Here is a 12,938-nt window from a genome sequence, read left to right on the forward strand (position 1 = left end):
GGGGCGGGGCTTGGGCTGAGAGTGAGCAGGGTCTGGGCGGGGAGGGGCGGGGTCTGGGCGGGGAAATGGGCCTGGTTTGGGCGTGGCAGAGCGGGACAGGCGGGGGCTGGAAAGCGAAACCTTAACGGACTTTTCTGGGAGCCACCGAGGGGCTGAACTGGGAGCACTGGTGTGGACTGGTAAGTGCCCCGAGCTGGGCTTCAAACACTGGTGTGGACTGGGGAGCTGAGAGGGCTGGACTGGGAACACTGGTGTGGACTGCTCAGGGGACAAGACTGGAAGCATCCTAGTCTAGACTGGAGTACTGGTGTGGCCAGGGGAGCACCCCAGTCCTAACTGGTTTTAACTGGTGAGTTCACAGGCTCTTGATCATTCCCACACAGGGAGCACTGGTCTGTACTGGTCCCGCCATGGCGCTGCCATCCGCTGGTCTCCTGCCCGGCCTTCTGCTGGTGGCCGATGCTGTGGCACTGGTGTTACTAGTGCCGCTGGTACCGGTGCTGACTCCGCTAGGCGTGGCGGGCGTGTGGCTCGAAGCTGCCTTGCGCCTGCCCGTCCTGACCGTGGCCACCTGGCTACTAGCCCCGCGCCGTCCCCCCGGCGCCATCGCGGCCGCCTTCACGGTCGCCGCCACCCCCGCAGCCTTCGGAACCTTCCGGTACCTCTTGGGGCTGTCCGGGGCTGGCCCGGGGCTGTTGGCGGCCGCCTCGCCCGCCTGGCTCGGGGTCACCCACGTAGCTGCCGTACTGGCCCTGCTGGCCTGGGCCCCGCCCCCGGTCCCCGGCGGTGTCCCTGAAACCCCCAGCAACGTCCCCAAGGCTCCTGGCACCGTCCGACGCGTTCTGGCACTAACCTGGGAGGAGCGGAACGTCCTTGGAGCTGCCGTCCTCTGCCTCGTACTGGCGGCCATTGGTGGGTGACGTGTGGTGGCAGGCGCTGACATCCCAAATTTGGGTTCTGCAGCCCCAAATTTGGAACCCCTCAATTTGGAGCTCCCCCCCAAAATGGGATATTATCTCCTGAAAATTGAGTGCTGAGCTCCTAAATAGGTGATGACCACCCTAAAATTGAGTGGTGACCCCCCTAAATTGGGAGTTCACCCCTGCAGTTAGGTTCTCACCCTGCAAAGTTGAGTGTTGATCCCCAAAATTGGGTGCTGACCCCCAAACTTAGGGTCTGATGCCCAAAAATGGATGTTGACCTCTAAGGCATTGGGTCTTGATCTCCCATGTTTAGATTTTGACCCCTAAAATTATGTGCTGAACCCCCAAAAATTGGTACTGACCTCCTAAATTGGATGTCAAACCCCTAAATTTGGCACTAACCCCCCCCAAAATTGGATCCTGACCCCTCTAAATTTTCTCCTGCCCAAACTGTGTTGTGCCTTCCCAAACTTAGATCCCCACCACCCAGATAGGGTCCTGCCCCTCAAATCAGGGTCCCCCTGTGTCAGTGGTCACACCCATGGTGACACAGTCTTGGTGACACCCAGGGGAGACATTGGGACCCTATGTCACTGGGAAGGTGCTGGATGCCATCCGCAGTGGGGATGGACTCACCGCTGGAGCTGTTGGGATGGTGGCGGCTGCTGGAGCCACCAGGTGAGTTGCAGCATTCCCAGGGCTCGTCCTCATTTGCTCAAGGTTCCTGATGTCACCATGTCCTCGTGTCCCCCCAGCGTGCTGTTTTCTGGGTGCCGTGGGTGCTTCTTCCTGCTGTTGAAAGCACGCCTCCGTCAGAGCCTGAGCCTCCGACTCTTTTCCCACCTAGTGCACCAAGACTTGGACTTCTTCCAGGGAACACCAGCAGGTAACAGGGCACAGCCTAGCCCTAGGCCCCCTGACCCATCCCACCAGTCCCATCCCATCCCAATTATTGTGTCATCCCAGTCCCCATTCCAGAATTCAGTCCCATCTGGTCCCGTCCCATCTGTTATCCCATCCCATCCCATCCCATCCCATCCCATCCCATCCCATCCCATCCCATCCCATCCCATCCCATCTTCCTGGCTTCATTCTACCCCAATGTCCTATCCTGTCCCAATCCTACTTTCCCATTCTATCCACTTTCCCATCCCTATTATTCTCATTCCCATGCTTCCATCCCATTGCATGTCCCCAGCTTCATCTCACCATGCCCATCATCCTATCCCACAATCTCCATTCCCACCATCTCATCTCCACTGTCCTATCCCATTCCACCCTGGCCGTCTCATACCCATTCCCACCATCCCACCCCACTGGTCCCCATCACATTATTCTCCTTCTGTCCCCACCCACCATGATCCCAACCTCTTTTCCCACCCTGCAGCTGAGCTCCTGGCTCGGTTTTCCACGGAAGTGCCACGGGTGTGCTCAGCAGCACCGACTGGAGCCAACCAGCTGCTCCGGAGCCTGGTAATGGCCCTGGTGGTGGGGGCATTCATGGTGGGGCTGGCACCGGGACTGGCGCTGCTGGCACTGCTGGAGGTGCCCCTTGGAATCACCACCCGCCGCATCCAGAGTGCCCGGGAACAGGTCAGGAATACAGGAGGGAAAGAGTGGGAGGGGGACACAGAAGTGGGATAAAGGGGCAGGAAGGGCAGAGTTAGGATGGAAGCTAGGGGAATGGGATGGGATGGAATGGGGTTGATGGCGAATGGAAAGGAAGATGATGAAGATGGAAATGGTGGAATGAGAGGGGATAGAGACCAGGGGAATGAGATGGTGGGAATACTGGCATGGGCATGGAATGGAATGGAATGGAATGGAATGGAATGGAATGGAATGGAATGGAATGATGGGGATGGGAATGGGATGGGATGGGATGGGATGGGATGGGATGGGATGGGATGGGATGGGATGGGATAAGGAGATGGGTTGGGATGGTGTGCATGGATTGGGCCCAGGGGGATGGGACTGGGGATGAAGACCAGAGGAGTGGGATGCTGGGGATGAGAATGGTGGGGATGGGGATGAGACAGTGGGAATGGGGATGGTGGGATTAAGACTGGTAGAATGGGTGGGAGAGAGAACTGTGGGATGGTGGGAATGCAGTAGTGGGGATGCAATGGGTGTGGTGGGATGGGAATGCTGGGGACAGGATGGGCCAGGGAGGTTACCTAGGAAAGTTGGAGACCCCTCAATGCTGCCACAGGCACTTCAGCGATCAATGCTGGAAGCATCTGCCCGGACAGCCTCGGGGGTTCAGGAATCTGTTGGTGCCATCGAGACAATCCGTATCTTTTCGGCGGAGGAGGAGGAGGAGAAGCAACACAGCTGCAACCTGGCCAAGGAGCTGAAGCTGAAGGAGCAGATGGAGCTGGAGATGGCATTCTTCACCCTTGTCCACAGGGTCAGGGGAACTGGAAATGGGAATGGGGACACCAGGGGATGGGGGTGCTGGGATCAAGGATGAGGATACTGGGAATCGGGACACTGGGATCAGGAATGGAAAACCAGCAGCTGAGATGGGGACACTGAGAGCAGAATGGGGACACCAGAACGGGGACATTGGGAGCAGGAATGGCATGCCAGGAATGGGAATGGTGACATTGGAAGCAGGATGGGGACACTGGGACAAAGGTTGGGAGCATCAGGATCAGGTGTGGGGACATCAAGAGTGAGATGGGGACACCATGAAGATGAAGGGATAAAAACACCAGAAGCAGAATGGAGACACCAGTATCCCTGTTCCCACCCACAGATGCTCCACCTGACCATCCGGGTCCTAGTGCTCTTCCAGAGCCACCAGCAGCTCCGTGATGCCACCATCACTGCTGGGGTCCTCGTTACCTTCCTGCTGTACCAGGACACGGTTGGCAGCCATGTCCAGGTGATCCCATGGAATCCACGTGTCCATTCATTCATGGTTCTGTCCATCCTGGTGCCATCCCCTTCCTTCTCCCTAGGTGCTGCTCTACGGCTTCAATGAATTCCTGACCAATGCAGCTGCCGGACAGAAGATCTGGGAATACCTGGATCGGAAACCCACAAGGGATGTTGGGGGGACACGGGAGCCCCCCAAGCTTCAGGGCCATGTCACTTTTCAGAAGGTCTCCTTCACATATCCTGGGAATCCAGAGCGCCCTGTGCTGAAGGTGGGTCTGGGGGGATGTGGGTTTTCCTGGGGTGGGAATTCTGGCATCACCTGTCCCCATCCCACAGGACGTAACCTTTGAGGTGCGTTCCGGGGAGGTGACAGCACTGGCGGGGCCCAATGGAAGTGGGAAGAGCACAGCCGTGGCACTGCTGGAGCGTCTGCGGGATCCTGAGAGTGGGAAGGTGCTGCTGGATGGGATCCCACTGCCAGAATATGAACACCAGTACCTGCACCGGAAGGTGAGAGATACTGGGAACACTGGGAATGGAATGGCAACAATGGGGACAGGGGTGGGGACACCAAAACAGAACTGGGAGCAGGGAGGCATGGATGAGGCCATCAGGAGCAGGAATGGGAACACTGGGAAGAGGAATGGGGACACCAGGAATAGGATGGGGACAGCAGGAAATGGGATGGGAGCACTGGGAAATGGGATGGGGATGACAGGGATGGGGAAAGTGGAAAGTCAGGGATGAGAACACTGGGAACATGGATGGGGACAATGGGATCAGGGATGGAGACTATGGGGACACCAAGGAGAGATAGGATCGTGGAACTGAGATGGGGACACCAAGAGCCAACACAGCATCACAGAGCTTGGGGCTGGGGCAGGTGGTGCTGGTGGAGCAGGATCCCATCCTGTTTTCTGGAACGATCCGTGAAAACATCTTGCTGGGGCTGGAGCACTGCAAAGAGTCAGAGCTGCAGGAGGCCACAACTGCTGCTGGAGCCATGGACTTCATCCAGGGGCTGGAGCAGGGCTGGGACACCGGTGAGAACCGGGGGACTACCAAGGGAATCCTGGGGCCTGAGGCTTCATCCAGGGGTTGGAGGGGGTTGGGAGTTCTCAGCTCTCCTGGATGAGGGCTGGGTGGGTGAGGCACCCCTAGATCACATCCCCCTGATCCCAGGATCCTCTGGCAGAGGTGGGAGAGTGTGGTGGGTGGCAGATGTGGGGTGTGGGGGGATCCTTGAGGTCAGATCGCACTGATGCCATGGAATTGCTCCTGCAGAGGTTGGGGAGTATGGGGGGCGGCTGGCGGCAGGGGAGCGGCGCCGTGTGGCCCTGGCCCGGGCTCTGCTCCGGCGCCCGGCTGTCCTCATTCTCGACGAGGTGCTGGATGACGGAGACGAGGCAGCGGTGAGTGGGGTGGGATGGAGAGGGTTGGGATAAGGCTGCAGTTGGTGAAAGTGGGGTGTGTTGGTATGAGAGTGGAATGGTGGGATGGGATGGATGGGATGAAGACTGGAGAGATGGGGTGATGGGAATAAGGGATAATGGGATGGAATGGGAATGATAGGATGAAGACAGGGATTGGATGGCATGGTGTGGGTTAACAAGGTGGAGAAATAGGACAGGGTGGTAGGATGGGAATGGTGAGGATGGGATGGAGACCAGGGGTGTAGGATGGCAGGAAAGTAGAAAAAAGGGATGAAGACAAAGAGATGTTATAGGGTGAGGTGGGGTGGAGAGGGAATGGAGGGGATAGGAAGGCTGGGATGAGGACAGAGAGATGGAATGCGATGGGAAGGGTTGGGGTGGTGGGAGTAGGATGGGATGGAACAGTGGGATGGGATAGCGTGGACAGGATGACGTAGTGGGCATGGGGATGGGATGGGGAATAGGGAGGTGGGATGGTAAGATTAGGATGATGGGGTTAGGGTGGGACTGAGGAATGGGACAGTGGGGTGGGATTGCTTAGGTGGGATTGGGTGGGATCAGGTGGGACTGGGTAGGACTGAGCTGGATGGGATAGGATGAAGATAAAGGTTCTCTGGCCCCAGGCACAGCGCTGGGTGCGCAGTGGGCTGGCCCAGACCGTACTGGTCGTGTCCCACCGGTCACGGGTGTTGGATGCAGCTGATTGCCTCGTGGTGCTGGAGCACGGAGCCGTGGTGGAGACTGGAACATCAGCCGAGCTGCGGGAACGCTGTGGGGCCTACAGCCGCCTGCTCCTTGGGGGAGGCAGCACTGAGGCCCCCAGGATGGGCAGCGAGGAGGGGACTGCATCTGGCAGGGAATAAAGGGCAATTAGCCCCAATGTCCCCATTCCTGGTGTCCCCAGCCAGCTCCTGGTCAGTGTCCTGTGAATCCCTTATCCCCATGTCCTTTGGATCCCAACTCCCTGTGCTGCCTTGGTCCCTGTCTCCCCTAAGTTTGCCCATTCCCTGGATCTCTGTGACCCATGGATCCCTGCTTCCCATGTCCCCTGTATCCTTCTCTGTGTCCCCCATGCACAGATCACATGTATCCAAGCCCCACCGTGTCCCTATGATCCCTGGTCCCCATGTCTCCCATGTCTGCTCGTGGACATGGGACACAGAGTGGGAGATAAATCCCTAGGGATGGATCTGGATGTGGGTGTCATATCCTCATCACATTTCTGTCATGCCCACTCCAAGCTCTTGGTGTTCCCAGTGTACCCATCTCTATCCCCAGTGTCTTCATCCCAATTCCTTATGTCCCCTTTTCTATTCCTGGTTTCCAGAGAGGAACTGCTGGGCAGTGGAGGAGGGAAGTGGGATTTATTGGTATTTTCACACCAGAATTAAAATTATTAAATTTGTATTTAATTATTTGGCATAATTATAATTCTTGTGTTTAATACATGGGAAAACAGGAAGTAAATCTGTTGGGAAGGGCTGCTGCATGATGAGTGGGAGCAGCAGTTTATGGCTTTCTGCAGGGAGAGGGGAGGGGTTGGACCTGGCACCATGGATCACTCAGGTGATTCCTGCTGGGATGAGAGTAAGAGTTGGTGTGGCCCTGTCTCTGTCCCCATCCCACAGGCTGGATCTGGCTCTACAGAGAGCAAGAATTGCTCTGGGATCCCACCAGATCCTACTGTATCCATTGTGCCCCAGTCTTGCTCCATCAATACCATCTGATCTGCTTTGGAATCCCCCGATCCTGTTCTGGAATCCCACTCCATCCATCCCACCTGATCCTGCTCTGGAATCCAGCCCAGATACACTTTAGAATTCTATCTGATCCCAATCTGGAATCATGCCCTGATCTGGAATCCTGGAATTCCTTCTGGAATCCCACACAGATCCTGCTCTGTACCTGCAATCAAGCAATTGGCTTCTCTGCCTGTTTCTGCAGAACAAGAAGATCTATGAGATTCCAGCATGGATCACACACCAGGATTCATCTGCATGGAGGTGATCCAAAGCTGTATCTGCCACTGGTACTCACTAGCCACCATACGGTATCCATTACTCTCCCTTTTCCTTGTGGACGTAAAGTGTGATCAGCACCCACAGCACAGGATCCCCAGAACACTGTTGGGCAGATTAGTGCTCATCCCTAGCCACCATCCCATGTGTTACCAGATTGGGCCTTCCAGAGGCTGAATCCAATGAGGATCATGACACAGAAATGATGGACACAGTGACCATCACTGGGATGAGATTCCAGCTTGATTCCAGCTCTGGGAAGCACAAGATGGTGAGAAGGAAAATGGGAACCCCCACCCCGCTGCTTTGCATTCCCAAATTCCTCATTCCCAAATTCCCAATTAACAGATACTGCATTCCTAGACTCTCCCAGACTCATTCTAGGATCCTCCACCTGGCATGGGTGCTGCTCCCACTCCCCTGGCAGTGCCTCAGCTCTTGCCCAGGTCTGGAAGGTGCCATTGCTGTTGGGAATGATTCCACCTCACTCAGTCTCCTGATCCTGGATTTCTTCCCCCGTCATCCAGCTGATCCTGATGGTCCTGGGGCAGAATCCGTGGCAGGACAGCACCAGGGTCCCGTGTCCCACTTTTCTGTACACATGAATGTCAAGGCTTTCTGGGAATTGGATAATGGATAAATCCACCCATGAAATTCTAAAGGGAATGGGACAATGGTGAGATCCACCTTGTCTTGGTTTGAGAGACAGGTGTCTGCTGAGGAAGGTAGGAGCTTCCCTCGGCATGGAAAATACAAACCCCTTCACTCCAAATTATTATTATAATTTTGAAATTAAGGGGCTCTCAGGCAAAAAAGATATGAGAATAGGAATAACAGTTTTTTACTATAGTGTATAATAAAGCAAACAAACAACAACCACAGCATAAACACCAAACAGAACCAGGAACCCAGGGACATTTTTTTTGGCCGCGGGCACTTTCCCCTTTGGTGTAGTTCCTGTCACAGCCGGCAGGGAGCGCTGGTGCGAGGATTCCCCCGTCAGGAAAATTAATCCACAAACACCAGAGGTTTATGTCCAAAAATGAGACAAAGGAGTCCTTTTGCTTTATTCGAAAGGGAGAGGCCACAGGGCAATCCCCTGGGATCTCTCTAATTTTTGGAGGACACAGCCTCCTTTTTATCGTCTCTCTTTCCCCATTGGCTGAGGTACTTGAGAGGTACAGACTTCCCAAAACACCTGATACCTAAGATTCCCCTCTAATGCAGAACCCTCCCTTTTAATTTTTAATTCTTATAGCATTCATGTTTTTTCCACATTGCTTCTTTCATCATTCAATATCCAGTTTCATTTATCAGCAAACCTAGAGTTTGTTTGTAAAGGCAAATATTTTTTTTCCATTCACCAATCAGTGGAATCTTTCCCATTGTTTCTTTTATCTCTCACTGCTAGTCTTAGCAACCAGGAGATCCATAGCTCGTTTGTAAAGACAAATTTGTAATTCTTCTCAGCTTTTCATAAATACTAAAATGGATGCTATATGTATAATGTTAAAGTAACTTTGCTGTAAAAATATAGTTTGTATTTCTGCTGTTAACTCAACAAACATATCAGTGAATATGCCTGTGGTAATTGAACTGCTTGCTTGGTTGGGATAACATCCAATGAACGATGATGAAGACCCCTGCTGCAATCAGCACCAAGGATGGACCAAAGCCCAGGCTGGAGGTGACCAATAAGAATGACTAAAACCACAGCCAAGAAATGAGCCTGCTCTAAAAAGGCAAACCCGAGGAGGAGCCATGCTAAACAGTTCTTAGAACATGTAAACTGTTCGGGAAAAGTTTAAATATGCATAATTGTTTATGAAAATGCAGTAGGCTGATGCTCTGTCAGCACCCACCCTGCTGGGTCCATGGGCCAGAGCCCCCTACAGCCTCCTATCATCCCTGATTCCCTATAATATTCCCATAGCCCTCATCCTTCCCATAGTGTTCCCTATAGCCCCCAGACCTGCATAGTGCCCCCATGGCCCCCATCCCCCCCAATGCTCCCTATGGCCCTCATCCCCCATAGTGCTGCTACAGTCCCTGTACTTGCCCCTTTTCCCTCTCCATAACACCTCCTAGAACTCCCATCTCTGTACCCCCTCCCAGCCCTCCCAAGCACACATGGATTGAGGTGTTCTCCAGATTCTCCATCACATCCACCATGATAGCCCCAGCCTGGGAGGGGCTCATGCTGCTGGAGCCGTGGAACACCAGGCCCACCACTGGCAGCCTGAGGTCATGGGGAATTACTGGGGGGGGTCACCACTGCGGTGGGGAGAGGATGCATAGGGAATGTCCTAGGGGTCAGCCAGGGCCATCCTGGCTCCATGATGGCCTCCATGGGTCAACCATGGTTTCTTGGGTCAGCCAAGGCCATTTCTATGTGGGTCTGGGTGCTGTTCCCTGGGGACAGGTCTTAATCCTAATCCCACCCCAATCCCACCCCAACTCTGCCTTCATCCTGCCCTAATCCCATCCCTCTCCATTTTCAATCACATCCCATGCAATCTCAGTTCCATCACCCATTTTAATCCTGCCCTAATCTCACCCTAATCTTGCTCCCACTCTAGTTCTGCTCTCACTCTAATCCCACGCCTAAAATCACCCTACCCCCACCCATGCATACCATAATCTCACCCTAATCCCACCCCCATTCTAACCCCATCCCTAAATCCTTTCCACCCCCAACCCTAATTCCATTCCAATTTGACCCTTATTCCCTAATCACTTCTCTTCCACCCCAATTCTATCCCAATCCTGGTCTAATCCCACCCCTAAAGACAGCTGAACCCCCACCCATCCCCACCCTAATCTCACCCAAATCTACCCTAATTCCACTTCCATCCTACCTCTAATACTGCTGCATCCTCACTACTAATTCCACCCCATGCCCACCCCCAATCCCTCCTAATCCCTCCATTCTCACCTTTCAGCTCCACCTCCCAGCACTCTCCATTCTGCACCACATACAGGCACAACCGCCCCCCATCTCCCACCACTGATGGGGTCCCCACCAGCACCCTGGGGAGAGAGGGTTATTTCTGAACCCCCAAATGTGCCAGGGCCCTGGGGGCAGCCCCACATCTCCTACCAGGCCCTGTCCAGTGGCAGCACTTGGTGCCCAAAGCTCTGGCTCCCACCAGGGGTCAGGACCTGTTGCCTGGAAAGGCTGACCTGGAACAGAGACTAGAGAGAGCAAAAGGGATAAACCAGGTATTTATTGAAAGGATACACTTTGGGTAGCACATGAGCCCGGCTGGGGCTACACCCAAATTAAATCCAAGATGGATCCTGGTCATGAGTTTTTACACTTTTATAAATTTTGGTTCATCTACATATTGAGGTCAATTGTTCAACCACAGCCCCAGGCTATGAAGTCTCAGCCCCCTGGCTTGTCCCCTTTCCATTGCCGTTGTTTACGCGTTTTGGGTACCAGCTGTCCTTGATTCTCTAGCTGGAAAGGAATTGTTTTGACTAACTACCCTGTGAAGAGAACTTACTAACACCTAACATGAAGTTTCAGAGTTACACACTAAGCAGCAGAGATTCTCAAAAATTTAAAAGCCAAAACCCAAGGCATCACAATGTGGGACTGGGTGGATGCTGAAGGCTCCAATGTTGGGCAGCTCTGTGAGGCAGAGAGAGGGATGGGTGAGAAACAGCTGGGGGTCGTGCTGGTGGTTGAGTTGGGAATGACTGAGGGTCGTGTTGAGGGTGTTGGGGGCTTGTGGAGGGTGACCCCAGCCAGTTGCCAGGTGCTCCCAAAATCACTCTGTCACTCCAGTCGTCACCTGGACAAGGGAGAAAAATTAGAATGTGTATTCCAGTGTTGGGATGGGGAGTGGGAATTGAGTTTGAGGTTGGGATATGTGGGGTGATAGAGGAACATGAATTGGGCTTTGAAAGAACTGGCCAGGGAAACTTCGAGGCATCAGCAAATCCTAAGGTAAACACAGACTGGTGTTTGAAGCAGCAACCAGTGAGGGCACAAAGACATCAGTAAATCTTGGCACATCCTGTGCCAAGAGATGTGAGAGAGAGTTTGGGGAGCAGCAGGTGGTTAAGGCATGCAGAGAAACAGCATTGGGCAGGATAGGAGAGACTGTGCAGGGACAACCAAGGGCCTTGTTACATTTCCCAGCCATAGCAAGTACCTCTGACTTCCTGCTTTGCCAGAACCCAGGGATGGTGTTCTTTCCTGGTCATTGCTTCACTGAGCTCTTCAGGGATGACCCTCAGTGGGGGCAGACAAACCCTCAGTCTTGGAGGTTTTGACTAACTTTGACTTCTCAGGAGTTTTGACTTCCCAAATGCGCAGTTCAGGGATTTGGCACCACAGGGTGCAGGAACACGCTGAGTGCCTGAACAAGCCTCAGCTCTGGGTATGATTTCCTCAGTTTCCCAGTTCTCATGCAGTTAATTGAAGCAGTTTCATGAGTGCTGTCAAGGTGAAAAGACTGAAATTAAATAACAAGAAAGCATTTTTCTAGTTTTTGTGCCTACAGTAGAATTTATAGTATCCAGAGTTTCTGACTGAGGTGTTTCTTAATGAAGTATGAGCATAGAGGGAAGTCCAGAACTGTGGGGAGTTTTTAGTGTACTCCTTCAGGTGAATTGAACACATGTTTTTGCTTAAATAGAAACCCAAAAAAAGCTCCCCCACAGAGCTTTGGGCAGAATCCTAGCACCATAAGCTGTTTTCCAAGTACTCTGCAGAGCTGTGTCCAGAGCTGACCTCTTACAGACCGCTGCAGCAGCTCAAGGTGCCAGAGCCCAGCCTTAGGCCCAGTCCCAAACCCAGCTCTTCATTCCAGAATGTTACTGGACAATGTTGTGCCTGTTCATTGACACCAAGGGGGTCTTCACTCTCTTACAGTCCTTCAGTCTGATAAGAAAGATGGGTGCATTTATAAATGACTGGATGGGTGAGGGGCTTTAGGAGGAGTAGGTGTTAATGCCTTCAAAATGTATCTTAATGTCTCTACAAACACCAAGCTGTACAAGTTTGTTAAAGACCCTGAGTTTGACACAGACAGTCTGAACTCCTGAACTTTAGGGTAATAGAACAGTTTGAACTCCTGAACTTTAGGTAAATGAGTCTGCACAAAGTCCATTGCAGAACCCAGACAGCCTGAACTTCCAAACACTGAGGGAAAATGAGGACACATGTTCAAGGGGGAATCTGTGGTAGAGTGTTTGGGAAAGCTGTACCTTCCTGGTACCTCAGCTGATCGAGAAAGGAACATAGAATTAAAGGAAGCTGTGTCCTCCAAAACCAAGAGAGAGAGCCCAGGTGTGTATGGCCCAGTGGATTCTCTCCCTTAGTTCAAATAAACTTGCAGAGACTCCTCTGTCTTTGTGCACACTGGATTCTCATAGCATGGCTTCTCTGGCATTGATAGTTACAGTTATTCCTTGGTTGTAAACCACCACTGCTGAGCAGTTACAACCAGAATTTCCCCTTCAGGCGTCCTGGCACACACTGCTGCTGATGCTTAAAGATACTCTGCAAATAAATCCCCGCAGACCGACGTCAGTACAGCAGGAATTTGTTTATTGCAGCGCTGGCAGTGAGGGGGGATATCTCCACCTAACTGACTCATCCTTGTCAAGTGCTGTGGTGTATTGGTATGGTAAGTATTGCTTTCTGTTACTGTATCACTATAACA

General features: G+C 53.0%; 1 protein-coding gene across 3 annotated transcripts in view; it reads left to right on the plus strand.

Moving 5' to 3' along the window:
• The window catches only part of LOC117011470 (antigen peptide transporter 2-like), a 48,395-nt gene extending 41,738 nt beyond the window's left edge, over nucleotides 1-6,657 (plus strand). For 2 of the 3 annotated variants that reach the window (XM_033086874.1, XM_033086873.1), the window contains 11 exons: nucleotides 384-912; nucleotides 1,493-1,601; nucleotides 1,679-1,809; nucleotides 2,311-2,516; nucleotides 3,136-3,333; nucleotides 3,685-3,813; nucleotides 3,890-4,078; nucleotides 4,146-4,319; nucleotides 4,693-4,852; nucleotides 5,094-5,221; nucleotides 5,866-6,657. In XM_033086874.1, the coding sequence (XP_032942765.1) occupies nucleotides 384-912; nucleotides 1,493-1,601; nucleotides 1,679-1,809; nucleotides 2,311-2,516; nucleotides 3,136-3,333; nucleotides 3,685-3,813; nucleotides 3,890-4,078; nucleotides 4,146-4,319; nucleotides 4,693-4,852; nucleotides 5,094-5,221; nucleotides 5,866-6,105 (2,193 nt within the window). In that variant the 3' untranslated portion in view covers nucleotides 6,106-6,657. Of the gene's footprint in view, nucleotides 1-96; nucleotides 180-383; nucleotides 913-1,492; nucleotides 1,602-1,678; nucleotides 1,810-2,310; nucleotides 2,517-3,135; nucleotides 3,334-3,684; nucleotides 3,814-3,889; nucleotides 4,079-4,145; nucleotides 4,320-4,692; nucleotides 4,853-5,093; nucleotides 5,222-5,865 lie in introns of those variants that run through there. The other variant, XM_033086875.1, reaches the window with a different exon arrangement.
• Nucleotides 6,658-12,938: the final 6,281 nt, after the last annotated feature.

The sequence above is a fragment of the Catharus ustulatus genome, unplaced genomic scaffold, assembly GCF_009819885.2.
Source record: "Catharus ustulatus isolate bCatUst1 unplaced genomic scaffold, bCatUst1.pri.v2 scaffold_62_arrow_ctg1, whole genome shotgun sequence".
In the NCBI taxonomy this organism is placed as follows: Eukaryota; Metazoa; Chordata; class Aves; order Passeriformes; family Turdidae; genus Catharus; species Catharus ustulatus.